The sequence below is a fragment of the Rhinopithecus roxellana genome, chromosome 16 (genome assembly GCF_007565055.1).
Source record: "Rhinopithecus roxellana isolate Shanxi Qingling chromosome 16, ASM756505v1, whole genome shotgun sequence".
Taxonomy (NCBI): Eukaryota; Metazoa; Chordata; class Mammalia; order Primates; family Cercopithecidae; genus Rhinopithecus; species Rhinopithecus roxellana.
The window spans coordinates 79069034-79092534 of record NC_044564.1 but is presented as its reverse complement, the minus strand read 5'-3'; the positions used below and the strand labels follow the sequence as shown (position 1 = coordinate 79092534).

The window sequence follows — 23501 nt, the reverse complement described above, 5'->3', positions numbered from 1 at the left end:
GGTTTTTGTCATTGGTTCTGTTTAGATGATGAATTATGTTTATTGATTCACGTCTGTTGAACCAGCCTTGCATCCCAAGGATGAAGCCGACTTCATCATGATGGATAAGCTTTTTGATGTGCTGCTGGATTTGGTTTGCCAATATTTTATTGAGGATTTTCACATCAATGTTCATCAGGGATATTGGCCTGCAATTTTCTTTTTTGTTGTGTCTCTGCCAGGTTTTGGTATCAGGATGATGCTGACCTCATAAAATGAGTTAGTAAAGATGCCTCTTTTTCTATTGTTTGGAATAGTTTCAGAAGGGATGGTACCAGCTCCTCTTTGTACCTCTGGTAGAATTCGGCTGTGAATCCACCTGGTCCTGGACACTTTTTAAGCTATTAATTACTGCCTCGATTTCAGAATTTTTATTGGTCTATTCGGGGATTTGACTTCTTCCTGGTTTAGACATAGGAGGGTGTATGTGTCCAGGAATTTATAGTATTCTCTCATGGTAGTTTGTATTTCTATGGGATTGGTGGTGATATCTCCTTTACCATTTTTTATTGCATCTATTTGATTCTTCTCCCTTTTCTTTATTAGTCTGGCTAGCAGTCTATTTTGTTGACCTTTTCAAAAAACCAGCTCCTGGATTCATTGATGTTTTTGAAGGATATTTTGTGTCTATCTCCTTCACTGCTGCTCTGATCTTAGTTATTTCTTGTCTTCTGCTAGCTTTTGAATTTGTTTGCTGTTGCTTCTCTAGTTCTTTTAATTGTGATGTTAGGGTGTCGATTTTAGGTCTTTCCTGCTTTCTCTGGTGGGCATTTAGTGCTATAAATGTCCCTCTACACACTGCTTTAAATGTGTCCCAGAGATTCTGGTATGTTTTGTCTTTGTTCTCACTGGTTTCAGAGAACATCTTTATTTCTGCCTTCATTTCGTTATTTACCCAGTAGTCATTCAGGAGCAGGTTGTTCAGTTTCCATGTAATTGTGCGGTTTTGAGTGAGTTTCTTAATCCTGAGTTCTAATTTGATTGCTCTGTGGTCAGAGAGACTGTTATGGTTTCCGTTCTTTTGGATTTGCTGAGGAATGTTTTACTTCCAATTATGTGGTCAATTTTAGAGTAACTGCAATGAGGTGCTGAGAAGAACATATATTCTGTTGATTTGGGGTGGAGAGTTCTGTAGATGTCTATTAGGTCCACTTGTTCCAGAGCTGAGTTCAAGTCCTGAATATCCTTGTTAATTTTCTGTTTTGTTGATCTGTCTAATATTGACAGTGGGGAGTTAAAGTCTCCCACTATTACGTGGCAGTCTAAGTCTCTTGGTAAGTCTCAAAGAACTTGCTTTATGAATCTGGGTGCTCCTGTATTGGGTGCATATATATTTAGGATAGTTAGCTCTTCTTGTTGTATTGATCCCTTTACCACTATGTAATAGCCTTCTTTTTCTCTTTTGATCTTTGTTGGTTTAAAATCTGTTTTATCAGATGGCAACCCCTACTTTTTTTTGCTTTCCATTTGCTTGGTAAATCTTCCTCCATCCCTTTATTCTGAGCCTGTGTGTGTGTGTGTGCACGTGAGATGGGTCTCCTGAATACAGCAGACTGATGGGTCTTGACTCTATCCTATTTCCCAGTCTGTGTCTTTTAGTTGGGGCATTCAGCCCATTTACATTTAAGGTTAATATTATTATGTGTGAATCTGATCCTGTCATTATGATGCTAGCTGGTTATTTTGCCTGTTAGTTGATGCAGTTTCTTTGTAGCATCCATGGTCTTTAGATTTTGGTATGTTTTTGCAGTGGCTGCTACCAGGTTTTCCTTTCCATATTAGTGCTTCCTTCAGGAGCTCTTGTAAGGCAAGCCTGGTGGTGACAAAATCCCTTAGCATTTGCTTGGCTGTAAAGGATTTATTTCTCCTTCACTTATGAAGCTTAGTTTGGCTGGATATGAAATTCTGGGTTGAAAATTCTTCTCTTTAAGAATGTTGAATACTGGCCCCCACTCTCTTCTGGCTTGCAGGGTTTCTACAGAGAGGTTCGCTGTTAGTCTGATGGGCTTCCCTTTGTGGGTAACCTGACCTTTCTCTGGCTGCACTTAACATGTTTTCTTTCATTTCAACCTTGATTAATCTGATGATTATGTGTCTTGGGGTTGTTCTTCTCGAGGAGTATCTTTGTGGTGTTCTCTGTATTTCCTCAGTTGAATGCTGACCAGTCTTACTAGGTTGGGGAAGTTCTCCTGGATAATATCCTGATGAGTGTTTTCCAACTTGGTTTCGTTCTCCCTGTCACTTTCAGCTACACCAATCAAACGTAGGTTTGGTCTTTTCACATAGTCCCATATTTCTTGGAGGCTTTGGTCATTCCTTTTCATTTTTTTCTCTAATCTTGTCTTCATGCTTTACTTAAGTTTATCTTCAGTATCTGATATCCTTTCTTCCACTGGATCCATTCAGCTACTGATACTGTGTATGCTTCATGAAGTATTCATGCTGTGTTTTTTAGCTCCATCAGGTCATTTATGTTCTTCTCTAAACTGGTTATTCTAGTTGCAATTCGTCTAACCTTTTATCAACGTTCTTAGCTTCCTTGCATTGGGTTAGAACATGCTCCTTTAGCTTGAAGGAGGTTGTTATTACCCACCTTCTGAAGCCTACTTCTGTCAATTTGTCAAACTCATTCTCCATTCAGTTTTGTTCCCTTGCTGGCGAGGAGTTGTGATCCTTTGGAGGAGAAGAGGCATTCTGGTGTTTGGAATTTTCAGCCTTTTTGCACTGGTTTCCCCCCCTTTTTGTGGATTTATCTACCTGTGATCTTCGGATGGGGTTTTGGTGTGGAGGTCCTGTTTGTTTTCCTTCTGACAGGCCCCTCTGCTGAAGGTCTGCTGGAGTTGGCTGGAGGTCCACTCCAGACCCTGTCTGCCTGGGTAGCACTAGCAGAGGCTGCAGAACAACAAAGATCGCTGCCTGTTCCTTCCTATGGAAGGTCTGTCCCAGAGGGACACTTGCCAGATGCCAGCCAGTGCTCTCCTGTAGGAGGTGTCTTGTCAACCCCTGCTGGGCTAGGAGGTGTCTCCCAGTCAGGAGGCACAGGGGTCAGGGACCCACTTGAGGAGGCAGTTTGTCCCTTAGCAGAGCTCGAGTGCTGTGCTGGGAGATCTGGTGCTCTCTTCAGAGGTGGCAGGCAGGAACATTTAAGTCTGCTGAAGCTACGCCAATAGCGGCCCCTACCACTAGGTACTTTGTCCCAGGGAGATGGGAGTTTTATCTATAAGCCCTTGACTGGTGCTGCTGCCTTTCTTTCAGAGATGCCCTGCCCAGAGAGCAGGAACCTAGAGACGCAGTGGCTTTGCAGAGCTTGGTGGGCTCTGCCCAGTTTGAACTTCCCTGGGGCTTTGTTTACACTGTGAGGAGAAAACAGCCTACTCAAGCTTCAGTAATCAGGGATATCCCTCCCCCAACCAAGCTGGAGCATCCCAGGTTGACTTCATACTGCTGTGCTGGCAGCAAAGAATTTAAAGCCAGTGGATCTTAGCTGGGTGGGATCCACTGAGCTAGACCACTTGGCTCCCTGGCTTCAGCTCCCTTTCCAGGGGAGTGAATGGTTCTGTCTCACTGGTGTTCCAGGTGCCACTGGGGCAAGGAAAAAAAGCTAAAAAAAAAAAAAAAAAAAAAAACTCCTGCAGCTAGCTCAATGTCTCCCTAAACGGCCACCCAGTTTTGTGCTTGTAACCCATGGCCCTGTTGGCATAGGCACCAGAGGGAATCTCCTCTTCTGCGGGTTGCAAAGATAGTGGGAAAAGCTTAGTATCTGGGCTGGAATGCACCATTCCTCCCAGCGGAGTTCCTCGACCCCTTGTACTTCCTGGGTGAGGTGACACCCCACCCTGCTTCAGCTCACCCTCCGTGGGCTGCATCCACTTTCTAACCAGTCCCAATGAGATGAGCTGGGTACCTCAGTTGGAAATGCAGAAATCACTTGCCTTCTGAGTTGATCTCGCTGGGAGCTGCAGACCAGAGCTGTTCCTTTTCAGCCATCTTGCCAGCCCAAAAATGTAACTTTCTTAATGAACAGCTTTGAAATCTTAATGAAAAACTTCACGAATTTATTTCAGGATTTTCTGCATTTGTTGCCCTTCCTCATTTCAACCTTCCCGAGAGTCATTAAATGCCTCCTAAATTTCTATGCCTGTAAAGCGAATACTCCTTGTGTACTACATAACAGTATTAGTATTGGGAACCCCCCACTTTTATTCACCTATTTGGGATCTCTGTGTGTAGGTGTTTGTGTATACCAGTTGACTTTGTTAAAGTCAGCTAGCCCCAGAAACACACAAGAGGAAAGAAGGTAAGACAAAATAGCCCCAGGATGAGGCCTGACTTACACCTCATCATCACAGTTCAGGGGTTTCTCCAGTCTGTAGCCCTGGGGCAGCTTCTCATAGAGTTCTGCACAAGTCATCCCGCAGTAGGGTGTGCCTCCTGGAAGACAAACAGTGCCACCCTAAGTCCTCTCTGGCATGAAAAGCAATGCTTCCTGTCCAGGGGTTCTAAAGCTAAGGGGCCAGGAGGAAGACATGGTATGTCACAGGAGAGTGAACACGCTGCATGCCTCTCTTGGCAAACCCACCACTCACCAAAACTGGACTTACACTACAGAGTATGCCAAAGCATCATCATTGCTTCAGGGGAAGGAAGCACCCCCCGGCTTCCTCAGTTCAGTGCCAATTCTCTTCCCTAAGTCTCCCCACACACAGCACATCTATTATACCAATAATATTAACCTTTTTTTCTGAGATACATGTGCAAAACGTGCAGGTTTGTCACATAGATATACATGTGCCATGGTGGTCTGCTGCACCTATTGACCCATCATCTAGGTTTTAAGCCCCGCACGCATTAGGTATTTGTCCTTATTCTCTCCTTCCCCCCGACAGGCCTTGGTGTGTGGTGTTCCCTCCCTGTGTTCACATGTTATTATTGTTCAACTCCCACTTATGAGTGAGAACATGTGGTGTTTGGTTTTCTGTTCCTGTGTTAGTTTGCTGAGGAGGATGGTTTCCAGCTGCATCCATGTCCCTGCAAAGGACGTGAACTCATTCTTTTTGATGGCTGCATAGTATTCCATGGTGTATATGTACCACATTAAAAAGCATGAAGATTAAAATTATTACCTTTCTGTGTGGTGCCTTCTAGTTTTTTAAAATATGCAATATTGATAAAGCTAGGATCAGTATACATGAAATTGTTATATATTTTCTGGCATGTATATTTTAACATAGATGATACTCACCTAAGCTGACAATCTCCCATAGTAACACACCATAGGACCATCTGCAGGAGGGACAAGTGTGAAACCAACAATCAGCAAACAGTCACCACTCATTTTCCTGTCCCCAAAGCCAGGGAGACCCACCCTTTCTGAGAAAACGAAATGTTACATGTCTACATCCTAGGATAGGCCCTTGCACACAGTATGGGTTTCTCTCCTCTTAGCTCAACAGAAGGGTTACAACAAAGAAATAGTGTTCACTTTGCCAGAGCCCCCAAATCACTTTAACTAGAGACTCCAAGGTGGTACTGTCCAAAACAGATGAAATTTGTTTTAGAGCTTGACAGATCTGAGTTAAATCCAATTTCTGCCATCCAATACTTATGTGACCTGGAAAAAGTTGCTGAACCTCTTGGGACCTCTTAGTATATTCTTACAAAAGTGGGGACAATAATCCCTGGCTCAAAGTTATGCAGAGAAACATAAAAAGCACCTTGCACACAGTGAGGACACAGCAATTGCCCACCCCCTCTTCATCCCCAGGCATCAGCAAAACCCCTTGGACAAGTCAGCACCACCCTCGCAGCCTGGATATTTCATCCTGGAAATGGGGTGCAAGGCAAGGTGACCTAAATCTCAAGCCACCCCTTCCTTCCACCGCCAGCCTCTGATGCATCACTGCAGGTTGCAAGTAGAGACGCCCCCCACTGTCTGGCCTTATTTTGTCCCCAGCAGCTATTCTGGATTGTTTCCTCTGATCTAGGTCTGGGAGAGGAGCCACAGGAAGGCCAGTATGTCCCTTCTTCCTGTTGTGTCCAAGAATTCACAACTCAAAGCACAATGCAGAATACACAACTTCAGTATGCAGAGGGAAATCCAAAACCTGCCACCAGTGATTCTGCACTCTGGAAACTGTCTACTCTGCGGCTTTCTTCTGTTACTTTATTTCCTGGGTTTTTTGGTTACCTTTGTTCTTGAGAGGTACAGGACATTCCTGCTTCTTTTTAAAACCTCTGTCAACTATATATGTTTCTGGGAGGGAAAAAAAATCCCTTGGCAATAAGCAGCTTACTCACACATCACTGTTGGTTGTGTACACACTGTAATTCAGTGACTCGATGGCCATCCAGCGCACTGGGAGCCTTCCCTGGAGAGAACAAAGTGAGATGTCACTTAAGTGGGACAGGGTCTTTGAGGCTCTCAGCCTGCCTGAGCTGTAGCTCCACAAAGCCCATCGGGAACCTCATAGGCAGGGCAGACTCAGACATCATTGCTTTGTGTATGTCCCAGCTACATGTGTGTTTTCAAATTTCAAAACATGCAAATAGCGTAAGTCCTATTTATCTTCAGGGTTCAGCAGTTTTATATGAATTGACGTGTGAGTGTGCACACATGGTAGTCGGTCATTCCTTACTCACCTTATAGCCCTCAGAGGCACTCTGAGGTTTGAAAGGGGAGACAGGCATAGACACTGAGTGAGAAGGTAACTGTATTAATAATGTGGAAAAGGGAAATGGAGGCACTGGGGTAGGGTGAAGAGAACAACTGTGCCTGGAGATGATGGAAGGAGATTCTCCAGAGGACGGGACATCCCAGCATGGTTCTGTAAGACGTTTAGGTGTCATTAGGTGGATGGGAGAGGAAAGAGCATCTCTAGACAAGAGGAACAGTGTGTATATATAACAGTAGAGATTGAGATGATTTGTAGCTTACATAGTGTAGTTTACGTTGGGTTTGGAGACACATACCGATACTTTGGATGCTGGTCCTGACTACCTCCAGGCTGTCCCCATATCTTGGCTTACTGATCCCAGGCTAGGCAAAATGAGATGTGCCTGGATGTTGTAAAGCTTGACTTTAAAGTTTTATTCCTGGTTTCCTCAAAGTCGCTATGATTTGGGGCTCCCTTCCTATCTACTCATTCAAGAATCATAAGGTTGGTCATCAAGAGGTTGATTCCTCCCTCCCAGAGATTTGTCCAAACTTGCTACACTGCATCCTTCTTGCAGGGAACTTGCTCCTCTCCAATCCTTCTTTCTTCCCCCTTCCCTCAACCTGGCCCTTTCCTCCCCAGCCCCAAGGTGTTAAAGAACACCTTTACCCTGTTTAGTCTATTGTAAGATCGAGTTGAGCCCTGATAGGTGCTCTCCCCCTGTAAATAACCCCAATCTTGCAGAAATCACTGCCCTTTATGAAATGCCAAGCAAACCCATGCTAGTCTTGGGGAGCTGAGGAGAGCATCCAAATAGAATGGGTAGGTTGTGGGGTTAACCTGTGTTATCCCTCCACCTTCTCACCCAGGGTACCCACATCCCCCAAGCGCTGGATTAAAGCAAGGAAAAGGATTTCAGGAAGGAGATTTGAGGACACCAGGTGGTCAGGGAGGAGCTGGGAGAGCTGGAGTAGGTAGGTGAGTGATGGATTCTGCTTCTTTAAGAAAACAAGTCCACCCCTGCTCCAGAGAAGCATCTGCCTTGAGTGGGTCTGAAAAGGTTAGGGAGAAAAGCATCACCTGGAAGCCAGCCCTCAGGGAAGCACAGGTGGCTTCTGAAAGTGCTATGTTGATAAGCATGCAGGGCCCTCGAAGAGCCAAAGGGACCCCACTTCACACCCTCATCAGAAAAGAGAGTGCAAAGATCCAAAATGATTATGTTCACTGTGGTTGTAGCTATGTGCAAGGATGTATGCTGTGGAAGGCGATAAGCCAAAAATGAAAAATATATATATGCCAAGGTGGTGAATTATGGGTGATTTCCTTTCAAAATGTTCTTGAGTATTGTTTTATCTTCTCAGTAACTAAATAAGTGTGATGAAAATAAAGGAAGCCTGGAATTGAGAATAAATACAGGAACCTGAGCCTTCCTAAGAGAAAATTTGGTGTGCCCACAAAAACAAAAAGACTGCCTATATCTCATGACAACTGGAGCCATCCCAGGAAAGCTGGGCCAAAGTAATGTTCATCAGACCTAAAAAAGGGAGAGCCATCCACCAGAGTAGATCAGAGTAGATCTGCCAGACACATGGAAAGGCTGCAGGGCTTGCGTTCTGCCCACCCAAGGAAAACAGAGGATGGTGACATTTCCTCCACACAGCTCTAACATGCAGGGATGTGGTACTTCTAGGACTATGTGATTCTAGACTGGGCACCAAAATCAGAATGAGTATCTCTCTTCCTCTAAGACTGTATGGTTAGGTTCTCCCGCAATCTTGTACTTAAAGATAAAATATTACTGTTTGGGAGAGTAGATTTTGGGCTTGAACAGTGACCACTGAAGTTTCAGTGAAGAGAGAAATCTTAGATGAGCCTGTAGAAGTTATGAATTTCTCTCTGGCGCCTCCTGGTGATTTAGAAATCATTTAGTTTGTTTCCTTGATTTTTGGAAAATATGTTAATCTTTTTCCTTGCTGCATTGGCTGTCCATGAAAGGGGATTGTGCAAGCTCCTCAGAGGTTTCTGAGTGAGATGCCTTGGGGTCTGAACTGGATAGAACCAAGACCCCAAACCACTAGGCTTGAATATTCAATCACTTGGTCACACATGACAGTGCCTTCTTCATTAGTAATACAGATGCTGCAACCATGTTAGGAACGAACATTTAGAAAGAATGTTTCCCAGGGCACACAGTATCTACTGGGACACACAGTCAGATGCTTTAGTCACCACAGAGCACCGACAGTCTCAGAAGCGACATCAGGAGAGCGGGGAGTACCTTGGAAAGGATGCGATCAGTGTCCGTGTCCTGTACTTACCATTGTCTTTTTCACATACACCTCTTGACCTCGGGACAATCCAAAATCTGCTATTTTTGCCACATAGTTTTCACCAACTAAAATGTTTCTGGCAGCCAGATCCCTGTGGATAAACTGAAAGTTTTGAAAACATTATGTATTTTCAGTCTAATGAAAGCCCCAGGGCTGAAAACTTTGGGGAATAGGAAAGAAAACAATAGCATAAAAAAGGATTTTAAAAAGGCACAATCCAGTTCCCCTTAAAGTTCCCCTCCAAAATTCCCTGGTAATGGAATGGATTCTGCTGAATGACACACCACATCTTGGCAGAAGAATTTCAGAAAATGAACAAATAAAAAACACAGGTTGTTAAATCCTCCAGCTGTAATGTAGCGTGTGTCTGTTGCTGCACATGATTTAGAGGCAAACCAGGCTAAGAGAGCTTAAGGTACCTTGCTACATCTTATGAAAATTATGAAATTTTCACAATTATGAAAATTGCTAGATAAACATATTGTCAGTATTAATTTTTATTTAAATAGATGGACTATTCACAAAGAGATTAAAATGAGGGAGATTTTAAGGAGTTAAAGAAGAGAGGTTGACAGACCCTACAAATATTGAAACTGACTTTAGAGGGCACTCCAGAAGAAAGATATTCAAAGCGAGTTCCTCTAAACAAACCTGTTTTTGGCTCAGGTAGTCCATGCCCCGGGCCACGTCGGCAGCAAAGTGGAGGAGCTGCTGGGAGGACAATGTGGACGCGGTGCTATTGGCAATAGCGAACGCTGGGTCCGTCTCCAGCACACGGCTCTTGCGCAGGAAGTCCAGAAGGTTTCCATGGGGCGCATACTCAATGGCTAGGTACAAGTAGCCTGTGGGGAAGGAAGAGAGCATTGACTCATCAGTGGCCCTAAACAGCTGTGACATTTAAGAGATGTGCTGTGGGAATTGCCTATAAACTCCATTTTGTCTAAACAAAACACATCTAGTAACACCACCGAGGGAGCACTGGGGGACAGGAGGAAGATAGGTGACATCCTCCTCCAATACTCAAGGGGGGCCAGGCTGGAACGCTTGGTTTTGCTCCTTCCCACTCCCTCTCCATTCCTTCCAAACGTGCACTCACACAGAAGGCTTCCTGAAATGCTTTTACCCAGTCAGTAATACCAGTAGATGAGTCAAAGCACTGTCTTCCAGATCTCAGACACGTTCTTCACATCACCTTTTCATTTGCATTCCATTTTGATCAAGGAGCTAATATGAGCCAGGCATGTTATTCCAGTCTGCCTCTAGCTATTCCTGAGGCTGTTATTATTTTTAAACAATTAAATATCTGTGTGGAAGGAGCCACAACATGTAACTTTCTCTCCTGCCTTCTACTCCTCCTTAAAACCCATACTGCTGATTGGGTCTCTGGTCACCAGAATTTAGTTTCAAAGATTGCATTTTGCTTCAAGAAACCAGAAAACTCAAGCTTTTAGGAAACAATAAAACAATAGTTCCTAGAAAAACCTGTGGTTCATTGTCACTTTTTTGTTCCAAATCATTTTTCTCTTTTTTTTTTTTTAATAAAAAGTTATTTGCCCAGTTTTGCTACTTTTGTTTTCTTGGAATTTTTAAAAAATAAATTATCCCCTTACAAAAATTTTTTTAAAGGGAATTTACTTTGCTAAAAACATTGACATTTATACCTAGTAAAATGTAAAGTTATTTTACTGTTTTTTAAAGAATTTTTTGGGTAAACCATGTATTTAAAATGTTGTATGAATTAGAACTTGAAGCCCAGTGCAGTGGCTCACACTTGTAATCCCGGCACTCTGGGAGGCCAAGGTAGATGGACTGCTTGAGCCCAGGAATTTGAGACCAGCCTGGGCAGTATACTGAGACCTAATCTCTACAAAAAATAAAAATAAAATAAAAATTAGCCAAGCATGGTGGTGCATCCCTGTAGTCCCAGTTACTTGGGAGTACTAGGCTGAAGTGGGAGGATTGCTTGAGCCCAGGGAAGAGGAGGTTGCAGTAGGCTGATGTTGTGCTACTACACTGCAGACTGGGCAACAGAGTGAGACCCAGTCTCAAAAAAAGAAAGCTTGAAAGATATTCTAAGAAATTGAAATTCTAACAAAAAAGAAATCTTCTAGTATTGAATCCTGTTGCACTATAATGAAAGTTAGACCTAAATTATGGTCTACATGTGCTTTCTCACATCTTTGCTGAATTACTCTAAAATAATTTTAATATCTATTAATAAAGATAAATTAAGGTAAATAATTTAGTGTGTGTGTGTGTATATATATATATATATATATATATATATATTTTTTTTTTTTTTTTTTTTTTTTTTTTTTGAGACTGAGTCTCACTCTGTTGCCCAGGCTGAAGTGCAGTGGCGCTACTTCAGCTCTCTGCAACCTCTACCTCCCAGGTGCAAGTGATTCTCCTGCCTCAGCCTCCTGAGTAGCTGGGACTACAGGCATGCACCACTATGCCCAACTAATTTTTGTATTTTTAGTAGAGATGGAGATTCACCATGTTGGTTGGCCAGGATGGTCTCAATATCTTGATGTCGTGATCTGCCCACCTCGGCCTCCCAAAGTGCTGGGATTACAGGCACGAGCCACCACGCCCGGCCTATCTTAAAATTTTAAGAGCCAACTAACTATGTGCTAATGTGATGACAAAGCGAAATTTTAAGGGATATAGTTTTGTTGTTGCGTTCTTTTTCCCCATTAAGGAAACTGCATTAATATTGTGGTTTATTCTCTCCCAAAAGACCAATTGCAACCAGATGAAGTAAACATAACCTCAAGATTTTACTATCCTCAGAATAAAACAAAAGATGAAACTTAGAACTGGATCACTTGGCCATTTCTCTTCTTTTCTCCTCCTAGTGCAAAGTGCCTGGATCCCTTAATAGCCAGCATTCTCCTAGATCTGCAGTGGGGTCAACACACTAAAACCTCAGCACAGTCTTCTTTGTAGTTTTAGCCTTTTTCCGGAAAACTGGTTTAGTCTGTCCACCACAGCCACTTGGCTTCCTGTCATAACCCCACTTTCCCTGGGCGTCCAGAGAATCCTTGCCCTTTTGTACTGTGTCATTTGTGGGGTTTGTACAGAAAGTCAGGCGGGTTTTTAGAACACTCACCATGTTTGTGGGAGTGGTGTCAGCACGGACAGCAGGGTGTGTGTGTGTGTGTAACTTTCATTTATACTCCTGTGCCATGCTGATTACTGTTTTCAGGAAGTAGCTCAAAAAATAAATGTCATTACTTCATTATTTAACCTAAGGGACATGATCTGGCTTTCAGAATTACACCCTTATTGGATCATAGAATGATAAATTATTTGAAGCACCAGTATTTTTAGTTTAATAAATTGAGGAAATGGAAGTAGTCTCTTTTCTATTGTTGGTGTTTGTGCTGCAAAGTCAACAAGAGGCTGTCAAGTTTGTAAATAATTACTGCATGGAGCTTTTTATGGGAGCAAACTTTTCCATGAGAAATGAAGTTTAAGCAGAGATTCAGAACTACAAGGCCATGCAGCATGCAGAGGTAAAGCCATAGATGATTTTTGTCGTTACCTACTCACTCACCACTAATTACACGCATTACAATAGAAAGTACTCAGTAAACATTTGAATAACATAAATTTAACTTTAAATGCATGTGCAACACAGAATAGTTGTAAAGCTCCATTGTAATTGTACATGAAAGTATTATGGATAAAAACAAAGCACTATCTCATGAAAGCTTCTTATAATTATTTTAAAATCCAACTATCCTTAGTTTTCATATTATAGTAGATTGCTGGCATTCATGGCTTTTTAACATTCAGAATACCAATTCCCTGGGTTTCCAGGAAAAATGTAAAGGTAGACAATTAAGAAGAAGCTGATGGTGGGGGCTCCCCTACTATACTTGAGCAGCAGTAGTAGTAGTAGTGGAGAAAACCTCTGGATGGCCAAGGATGGGGCAGGTAGGAGCCATGAATACCTTTGGGCAGTAATGGCTGAACCACACCAGAAGCTAAATAGTCCAGCCTCGGCACTTCCCTCCAAAAATAAGGCAAACCACAGCACAATCTATAAATGGGACTAGACAGACATTCAGATAGAAGATGCAACTTTAAAAAAAAATAGGCAACATTCTTAAGATCATTATCTTTCCTTATATCAATATGGGATTTGTCTGTTTTCTAAAAACTCTGGCAGGAAAGACAGGAAAAGAGCATCTTACCTCGATGTTCACAAGCTCCTAAGAGATTGATGATGTTTGGATGGTGTCCAAGTTTACAAAGAACTTCCAGTTCTCCTGCAAAGTCCCTGTGATCATCTTTGGAGGCATATTCTGGGAAGAAAGTTAAGGGTTGTAATTCTTATTTGTTACACCTTTTCAGAATCAGCTGTCCTGTCCTGCCCCCCAAGAACCTTCAGGTGCCCTCAGTCACCATCAACTATATACAACCAAAGAGATTAGTCTAAAGTAGAGATTCTCAGCCTTGGCACTATTGACACTGGGCTGATAATTCCTTTGCAGGGGCCTGTCCTGTGCATGGTAGTATGTTTTGCAGCCATCCTGGCCTCTACCAACTAGATGTCAATAGCCAATCAAAAATGTTTCCAGATATTGCCAAATGCCTGTGGATGAGAACCACCACTCTAAAGTTTTCTTGTTTAAGCTCCCAGATCCTCAGGCAAATGACTTGGTAGAGGTGGAGCTGTACCATCTGTTAGATTTTAGCTCTTCCAACTAAATCTACCATCCAGAGACAACTGAGGAATACAACCAAAGTTTCCATGAAACATCGCCAATAATGCATGCGTCTTTATTCATTAATTGTAACTTATTTTTTACAAACCAGTCTCAATCTGGTTGATTGAGCTAAATAAATCAAATCCAAATGGTATCTTATGGAAGTTGCATGGGAATCAGGAAACTGAGTTGCGTCTGCCTTTATTCTTTTTGCCTTGTCTCTCCACTAGCACTTTAACCAGAGGGAGAACCCACCAAGCACCAGAATGAAGAGTAGGCTATTGGTTGGTGCATAAACTGATCAGTCTTGAGTCGGGGACAATAAGCTATTATTGTTTTTTAAAAAACCACATTGGGTGGCAAGGGTAGGAGTAGGGTGCTGGTGGCCATAAACATGGCTGCTCATGCTTAGAAACTGTGACAATCATCTCATGAGGGGCCAACGGTATTCATAAGTCAAGTGCTCTGTTCATACTACAGAAGCCTCACTGAGGGTCAATATCTTGGGAATTTTTTTAAAAGAAGTTCTTCATAGTGAGTTTGGCCGCTTTATTCAGTAACTGCCCTTCTTTGGATGCACTGCTTTGCCTGCAGGATTTATCGGCCCTGATGCCTTATTAAGCTATTTTTCCTCTTCACATGGACACAAGACAGAAAATCAGTCTCACAATAGATCCCAATAAAAACTGCCTTCATAAGATTCTACACCCCTCTCCTCTCACTATCCTCACTGCTCCCCAAAACTCCCTGTGACAAAAGTAGCAAAACAGAAAAGGGATTTCTGGCTGTTTTGCAAGTAGTTTGTGTTGTTTTTAAAGAAACATATTGCTGTTTCTAATCATAGATATTTTGTTTTGTTAGTCTTCTTAACAATGCAGAAAGCAGAGATGATTTAATAATATTTAGAGTTAATTCACAGACTCAATATTGTGGTCCAAAAAAAGAAAACTGTCAGCATCCTTAAAGAGCTCTTAAGATGGAGCTGCATGATGATAATAGTTCATCACATTCTCTGCTTTAATGCACCACATTCCAAGCCTGTATTTTGTAAAATCAGTAGTGCAGCCTCACAGTGAAGTCTTACACAAACTGCTCTTTCACACAGAAGAGAAGATAGCTAGCTAATCTGCCAGCTAACTAGTCATTCTGCTTTCTCTGAAGATATTTACTATCAAATATTATTAGATGGGCAGGTACCAAACAGTCTTGAGATGAACAAAGCTGGAAAAGATTTAGTTCTTATGACCTTAAATCAGTGGTTTTCTCTGCAAACTTGAGTGTACAGAGGAACCACAGAGAAAGCCACTCAAGAACACAGATTTTCATATGCTACCCAAGAAATTCAGGTGTAGTCAGACAAGGAGTAGAAGAAACCCAAGTGAATGCATTTCTAACAGTGTCCCCAGGAACTTATACACAGTTAACCTATGAAGACTGTGGTGTGCAAAATGTGGTCCCCAAACCCACAAGATAGCATCACTGGAAAACTAATGAAAAATGCAAATTCTGTGGCCCTGCCCTAGACTTACTGAGTCAGAAATTGTGGGGTAGGACCCAAGAGTTTGTTTTTAAACAAGCCTTCCAGGTGATTCTGATGCACACTCCATTTTCAGAAATGCTGCATTAAGAGAAACAACAATGCTCCCCAAAAGTTAGCTGTACATGACCAAGAATCTACAGTATCACAGCCCAGTGAATCAAGCAGTGATGTTTAAATGGCTCCTGCCTTTGTATTCATAACCTGACTATCACAGGCTCAACTTCAAAAGAAGCATAGTCTTCAGTTGCAAATAACAACTATGTCTGATACCATGCGAATTTTTTGTAAGACCGTAGAGGAAAGAATCAGCAGGAAATCAAGTTTTCTCCACACCCTCATGCAATGCTGACTCTATCTGGTCAACCACTGACCTTTCATTCTCTTGATGGCAGCATCCATCCGTAACCCATCCTTCTTGATGCGCGCCTTGAGAACTTGGCCAAAATTGCCCTCCCCGATCACATCTTGAAATTTGATGTCATTCCAGTCAAGCACTGGATAAATTGTAGGATCTGGGTTGTTTTTGACCTTCCTGTTTAGGGCCAGAGTTCCTGAGTTGAACTGCACAGCTGGTTCTTCCCTCTGGAAAAATAATTATTTCATCATTTTGTGTCAAGATTTTTCATAATTCTAAGGGGCATAATGTCTTCTGGTTGGCATCCATACCAGATGAAAAAAGAAATAGTATATTTAATTCTAGACTGGAAAGGGAAATAGGTTTTCATCACACAGGCCTGCCCTGATAAACCAGCTGCCCACAGGGCTGCACGGGCACAATTCTGGGCCTCCCCAGAAAAGCTTGTTGATTAGCAATGTCTGTAAAGGGTGACAGAGGAAGGAGTAACAGTACATATGACATGTGTTTGCCATTCTTGCATTAGTTGTACGTGAATTCCCTACAGTGCTATGAAATGAACAAGTGTTCAGCTCTGGTTTGGAAGCTAACTTGGAGAGCCTATATGGGGCAACCACAGGATGTGCCTCAGTGAGAGATTTCTTAGCATTATCTTGATCCTACTCTATTTTTAGTGCACACTCTTTCTCTCTTGTAGTAAGGCTTAGAATCTCTAAGTCTATTCTGGCCACAAGATGACTGAAGCTTAGAGCCAAACCCAACACAGTATCTCTTTCTCCTGAATTCAAAGAGCTGCTGGTGCTACCATGAAAAAGGTATTTTGACAGACTCCAGCACTCCCAACCCCCTTGCTGGCCCTTCCTCTCCAGTGACAGCCTGAGTTGAGCCAGCTCTGGCATGGAGTCAGATAGTGAAGTTCCTCTTGTCCTCCATGGAAGAGAAGCTTGGGGACTCATGCACATGGGGTACACCTCATTTGAATCATTGCACTCAATGCATTATATACAGAATTGATAAAGTCCGGTTCAAATTAATTTTACAGGGCCTGAACCCACAAACTAGATAAATTTTCAGGCTTTAGTATACTGAAAGAACTCAAATAAGATGACTCTTGGTAAAGTGTCATATTATAGGCCTTTGCTACTGGTTAAAATTCCTAGATGAAAAAAAAAAAATGAGGCAGTACCAAGTGCCAGGAACTCTGACTTCAGACTGAGGGTACACAGGAATGGAAGGCACACACAGGTATGTATAATTCTTATACATATGAGGGGTCGTAAGATTGAGGGACTTATTAGAAAGAAATGGGAACTAGAAATAGGCAAATGTGGGGAAAACTTGTCTAATATATCATTACCTATCTCACTGAGGTCTGGTTACCCTCTGTCCTTCCTTACCAAAAATGTTCAATTCATTCTATTGCAACATATCATCTCTGGGGACTTATTACTAGGATGACCATATATGTCATTTCAGCAGGCAGGGGCAGACCTAGTTTCCTGCATAATTTACTAAGAGCACCCTTTTCACTCTTAAAATTGTTCTGGTTTGGATAATAAATTATATAGTCATACTTTTTATCTACCATTTCATAATGGAAGCCAAAGAGAAGATGAGACTTGCCTAAGGGAAATATTTACTTTATAAGTAAATTTCCTGGTCCATATCTTTAAAGTGAAGGTGCTGCCTGTACTTGGACTTGCCCTTATTAGGTAGTAGGAAGATGAGACACTACCACGTTTTGGAAGGCTTGGGCCATTCTCCTTTGTACATTTGCCCTCTTCAATTGCAATATGATCAGAAAGGCCAACAGCACAGTCAGGCAGGTCATTCCAGCAGAGCCAAGGATGGCTATAAGCAGCATCTTCCCCCCTCCGAGGTCCGCTGGTGCTGTGCAGGAAGACAGAGGTGAAGCAGGTAGTTTAGTTTACGTAGAGAAACAGACCCACACCGTAGGTGGGAGAAGACACAGTGTAATGGGAACTTAATAGCAGCCCTCACTCTGCTACCTAATCACTACATGACCTTGGGCTACTCATTTACATTCCAAAACTCAGTGGAGATGAGTCTGACTCACAGGGTTGTTACAAGATGAAAAGAAAAAATGTGCAAAAGTGCTGTTACAATTAGCAATATGCTAATCATTAGTTGTCATTTGTTCAACCTTTATTTCCAAGTAGAATCCCAAAGAGATGAACAATGTTGAATAATAGGGGGAATTACTAGAGGTATAACTTTGAGAGAGTGACTAAACCTGCCTGAACCTCAATTTCCCCACCTAGAAATGCTTTAAATGCTAAGAGCTTAGAGTCTATCAGATATTTTGTTTTGTGTTTCTTGTTTTAAAGAGTTAATGAAGAAAACCTAATGATACCCAATAGAAGAAGAGAGGGAGGGAGGGAGGAAGACAGGAAAAGACAGAGGAAAAAACATTAAATTTAGGGCTCAGGCCAAAATAAACTATTAAAGACTACGGTCTAATCTCTCTACTTCTTTCCCTTATTTAAATTTAAATAAAATTAAACTCGATAAATTTTTATTAGTAATAGCACATAGAACATGTTCCCATCTTCTTCAAAGTATCCCTCTCTTCTCATTTATCTTTTCTTCTATCTCTATATATGTATAGATACAGAGGTGTCTAGAATGGTGAGAAACTTTTAGTTTTGTCTCATTTTAAAATTTTTCTCTTGGTATTTTATGGATACCTTGAATTTAGGAAGTTACATTTCGCCAAAACACAGGTAATTACAAAAATGGGGCATTCACTAAAAGTGTGACCTGAAAACCATGATGTTCTCTATTTGGCAGACTCTTCATTCCTTGAACATTTCAAAAATGTTCCAAAGAATCAGCACTGTTAAAGTGACTTGTTTGATTTTGTTTCTTAAGGTCTAGGTAATCCTCCAAGAGAACCGAGAAGTTTTCAGATTTAGTTACAGTATTTTCTGTAAAAATAGACTGTAATCCAAACCATAAATTTTCAAAATTTGCCTCTAAAGTGCCTCCATCCACATTCTCTGGCACACATTGTACACAACACAGACAGCCAGGAGGTGCCTCTGCACAGACTTGAAGTCAATCCTCCTGCTGCAGCTCCACCCACATGGGGCCCTTGTTCACTTAATTACACTCAACAAACATTATCAATCACAAACCATGGGCACAGTATGGCATCCTGAGAGGATCTCTATCTAGTTCAAAGCACATTCTCTTTCTGGGGTTGGGCTTAGTGGTGGACATGGAGACCTAATAACCTGCATCAGTAAAGTAGAAGAAGACTCAGAATTGCACAGTGTCATCCAAGCTAAAAGAGGAGTGTTTGAGGAAGAATGAAACATGGTTCTTGGAGTCTCATACTGGAGCTCTTGCACAGCCTGCCTTCTATAAGCAGTTCCCACATTCTTCTTTCTCCTCGGAATTAAAATTCATATTCCTTAGAGCTTTCTTCTTAGATTGCTGGATGGGGTATGCTGATAGACTGATCTATTCTAAGGTTTAACAATAGAAAATGGACCAACAGGGATCCTTCTCAGAGGCATTTTGATATTAAGGAGCTCTCTGTAAATGCCTGTCCATTCAACCACCGACCTTTCATAGGCTTTCATCTCGAACAGGCCTGTCCTGATAAACCAGCTGCCTACAGGGCTGCACAGTAATCCTATGTAAATAACTGTCCATTCAACCAACCTTGAGATTCTGGGAGGGTCACCAGTTCATGAGAAAAGGCTGGGTTGCTTGACCCTATGTTGTTCTCTGCAAAAATGTCCACCTGGTAAGCTGTTTCAGGTTCTAGGCCCTTGAGCTGATACTGAGTGATGGTGGCATTCTTTATCTTCACATCAATGTGCTGGTCTTCATTCTTGCCTTGAACCTTGTAACGGATAGTAATAGAAGAAATAGAATAGCCATCCAATATTGTCCAAGAAATCACAGCCGAGGAGTGTGTGATGTTGGAAATCTTGATGTTTTCTGGTTGAGGAGGAAGAACTAGAAATTAAAAGGAAAAAGATCCAATTAAGATATACTACCATGTCTTAGATCATTATGCTTTTGAGATAGGGTTCACGTCCCCTCATAAACCATGAAAGGCAAACAGATGTTTTCTCAGATCATATCCCAATCAATTGGTAGTGGCTACTGGACTCCATGCAGACTTGAAAGAGTGGCACAGACAGGGAAATGGCAACACACATATCATCTATTTGTCATCTTGACACTAAATGAAGGCCTTAGAAATTGTTATTCCACAAACCTGTACTTACTATTCTTGATGCTGGGAAGAATGGAAAGCTTATGAGGGCTGGCATTTACATAGTGCTTACAATATGGCAGGCATTGATCTAGGCTCTTGTATATATTAACTCACTTCCTCTTCATAGCAGTCTTTCTGTAAGTGCTGAGGTCTGGAGAGATTAAGTGACTTAGCCATGGTGACACTACTGTTAAGTAGAAGAAACAGGATTCAACTCCTGGCAGTCTGGCTCTGTAGTCCATAGTCTTAGTGTCATGTGGTCTGTCCTTGCCCTAAATTTATGGAGCAGCCGGCAGGTCAGTGTATACATGAGAAAATGTGCTAATAACTTTTAGTAGACAAAGTATTATAGGGATTTGAGGAAAAGTAGAATCACATTCCATTCAGGGACATAGGCAGGATGAGAAAGAGATGCCTTGAGGTTTTCCACATGTGAAGATGACAGGCACCGCATCATCACTACACTCTCACTCAAACTCTAAAGGGCACAGGCTAGAAGGGAAGTTCATGACCCGATAAAGGCTAAGCCTATTTGATCCAGGAAAAGAATAGATTTGAGCTCTTGTCCTTAATAGTAACTGAACTTACATTTATGAGGCTATTTACAATATGCTTCCATATGCACTCTCTTGACTTGTATAACTACACAGTACTGAGATTTTTATGATCCACATTTTAGAGATGAGAAAACTGAGACTTCAAAAATTTAAGGGTTTTGTACTCGTCCCAAAAGGTGAATAGTAGACGTAGGCTATTTCATTCAATACACCATTGTTTTTCCACATGAAAGTTACTGCTTATAAACAAATTAGAACCTTTGAAAAGTGTCTCAAGGTACATCCTTTCTATTTTAAATTTCTTCTTTTCAGTATGTTGACTCCCCCTTGTTACTCTTTAGGGGACTATGGCAATTTATGAGAATTAGGTATTGGATTTAGAACCTTCCAAATCTAATTGTTATGTTCGATGTCTAGCAGGTGGTACAGTATCCAAAAATCACAATTAATCATCAGTATGTCTTAACTTTCTTTACATCTAGTACCAAGTATTTTGTATAGTTTTATAAAAATGTACATAGTCTTTCTTCCCACAGGAGATTGAAGGGGTGATAGAAATACCAACATTTTCAGATTACTATCATCGCATATTTATATTTGTATAGTTGTGGCTCAAAAAAATTTAACTTCATAAACCAGTGGTCTTCTAAGCCTATCACAAAAAGTAGCAGTGTCTTTTAGATAATTGTTAGAAAAATAATGAATATAATTTTTGTGCCAACTAAAAATCATAAATTGGCATCTACCAACTTATCCATTTTATGCTTGAAAGGAATCACTCTTAGGGATAGCTCAATAAACCTTTGATTTAAATTCAGTGGGTCTGGACCCAGCAATCTACATTTTAGCAGGTTCTCTGGGTGACTCTAAAATAGCTTCTAAAATGCTTTAGGAAACACTCATCAGACCTTAAACAATTTAGAAATGGGATATCACTACTAAAGAACCTCTAGAACCATAGTTGCTTTGAAGCAGTGGGTTGCCCATCCAAAGAGACAAGTGGAAGACATTTGTAGAGTGGTTGGAGAAAAAACAAAAAAACAATAGAAATAAAATGTGGATTAGAATCCTAATCCATCCCCATGCCGTACTAGTTCCATAACTTTGGGCAAGTCACTTACCCTCCTCTGTGCCTCAGGTTCCTCATCTGTTAAATGTGATAATCATTCTTACTCTACCTTCCTCAAAAAGTCATTGTAAGGGTCAAATACTCCCCATGTAAATGTTTTCCAACAGGAAAACATAACACACATATATTATTTTTAACATATAATTGGGGTGATATGCCAAATCTAATTCACTCCACTTCTTACCCCTGGACAAGATGGAATTGCTAGGCTGGAAACCAACACAAACTTTGTAACTGGAAGTATTAATTTTACTTGTGAATATACATGATCAGCCAATGACAACACAGCATATTAACAAATATTTTCAGGTAAAAATAAGATGTTCTCATTCACATCCTCCTTCCTCAGATTTCCTGACCCCACAGGGATCAAATCCTACCCTGCCAATCTCACATCCCTACTACCACCACCAGCATTGACCCTCCATCAAACTTCATACAACCATCCAAGGCAAGTTGACTCCCAGTAACTATTAACTAGTTTTTGTTTAATCCTATAAATATGATACTGGTAGTGTGATTTTGAGAGTGTATCATTCTAATGAGGATGAAACTTACATAGAATAGTGAGTGAGCACCTAAGACAATTTTGAAATAGGAAACAGTGATTCATCCCACAGTTACTGACATTTCACAAGTCTCTAGTTAATATGCTAGAAATTGTACTGGAACAACCAGATCAATGGAAGAGAACAGAACACCCAGAAATAGATGCAAAATGAATATGAGAACCTGGCATATGATACAGAAAGCATCACAATTCACCATGGGGACTACTCAATATATGGCATTGGGACTACTGACATGTCATATGTGAATAAATAAGGTTAAAATAAAAGTATTAAAATATACTGTACCCCAAAATAACATTCCTATATCTTAAAAACCTAAATACACAAAACAACACTAGAACTACTAGGAAAAACACACAGAATATGTTTATGACCTTGGGATAGGGAATAATTCCAAAATGCAAAAAGTATAAATCATACAGGCAAATACTGACAGGTCCAACTGCATCAAAATGTCAAGTGTCTGCGGGTTAAAAGCCACCACAAACAAGGTTACAATAAAGGGAGTAGGAGAATATATTTGCAATACACATAACAGAGTATTTAGATTACACAAATAATTTTTACTAATCAGTAAGACGACCTATTCCAAATGAGCAAAGGATATCAATAAGTATATCAAAAAAGAGGACATCCAGATGAACAATTAACATAAAAAGATGCTCACCTTTGCTAGCTATCAAGGAAATCAAAATTGAAATTAACAATGAGGTACCATATTTTGCTTTTGAGATATGTGAAAATAAAAAGGTGTGACACTATCGAGTGATGGAGGGAAAGGATATAGACACAGAGATGGGTATAAGGAAAACGGCACTGCCATACGCTCCTGAACATAGTACACACTGACTAACCACTTTAGAGGGAAATAGCCCATGAGTTCCACCACTGGACCTGTTCCCTAGAAAAACTCTCACACCTGTCTATGCGCATGGAGACATGCATAAGAATGGGCATTGCATTTTGTTCATGATAGTAAAAAATGAAAAAACCTACATCTCCATCTAAAAGGGAGTGGATGAATGACAAGATACATTCATAAGATAGATTAGTATACAGAAGTTAAAATGGCATGCATCAAAGCTAAATAAATTAACATGGATAGATAAAATTCATAATGTTCATTCAAAAAATGAAGAATGATATGTATGCATGTGTATACTTTCAGAGGTATTAAAATTATAGAACACTGCACTTGGCACAGTGGCTCATGCCTGTAATTCCAGCACTTTGGGAGGCGAAGACGGGAGGATTGCTTGAGCCCAGGAGTTCCAGACCAGCCTAAGCAACATAGGGAGATCCCATCTCTCCAAAAAAATTTTTGAAAATGAGTCAGGTGTGGTGGCGTGT

General features: G+C 41.1%; 1 protein-coding gene across 5 annotated transcripts in view; it reads right to left on the bottom strand.

The window, feature by feature from the left end:
- Positions 1–23501, bottom strand: part of TEK (TEK receptor tyrosine kinase) — a 122994-nt gene that overhangs the window by 5600 nt on the left and 93893 nt on the right. For 3 of the 5 annotated variants that reach the window (XM_010384455.2, XM_010384457.2, XM_010384456.2), the window contains 9 exons: positions 19329–19628; positions 17374–17528; positions 15655–15865; positions 13228–13338; positions 9674–9864; positions 9011–9124; positions 6337–6407; positions 5282–5322; positions 4374–4470 (listed from right to left, as the gene is read on the bottom strand). In XM_010384455.2, the coding sequence (XP_010382757.2) occupies positions 4374–4470; positions 5282–5322; positions 6337–6407; positions 9011–9124; positions 9674–9864; positions 13228–13338; positions 15655–15865; positions 17374–17528; positions 19329–19628 (1291 nt within the window). The remainder of the gene's footprint in view (positions 1–4373; positions 4471–5281; positions 5323–6336; positions 6408–9010; positions 9125–9673; positions 9865–13227; positions 13339–15654; positions 15866–17373; positions 17529–19328; positions 19629–23501) is intronic. The other 2 variants (XM_030920261.1, XM_030920262.1) reach the window with 1 other exon arrangement.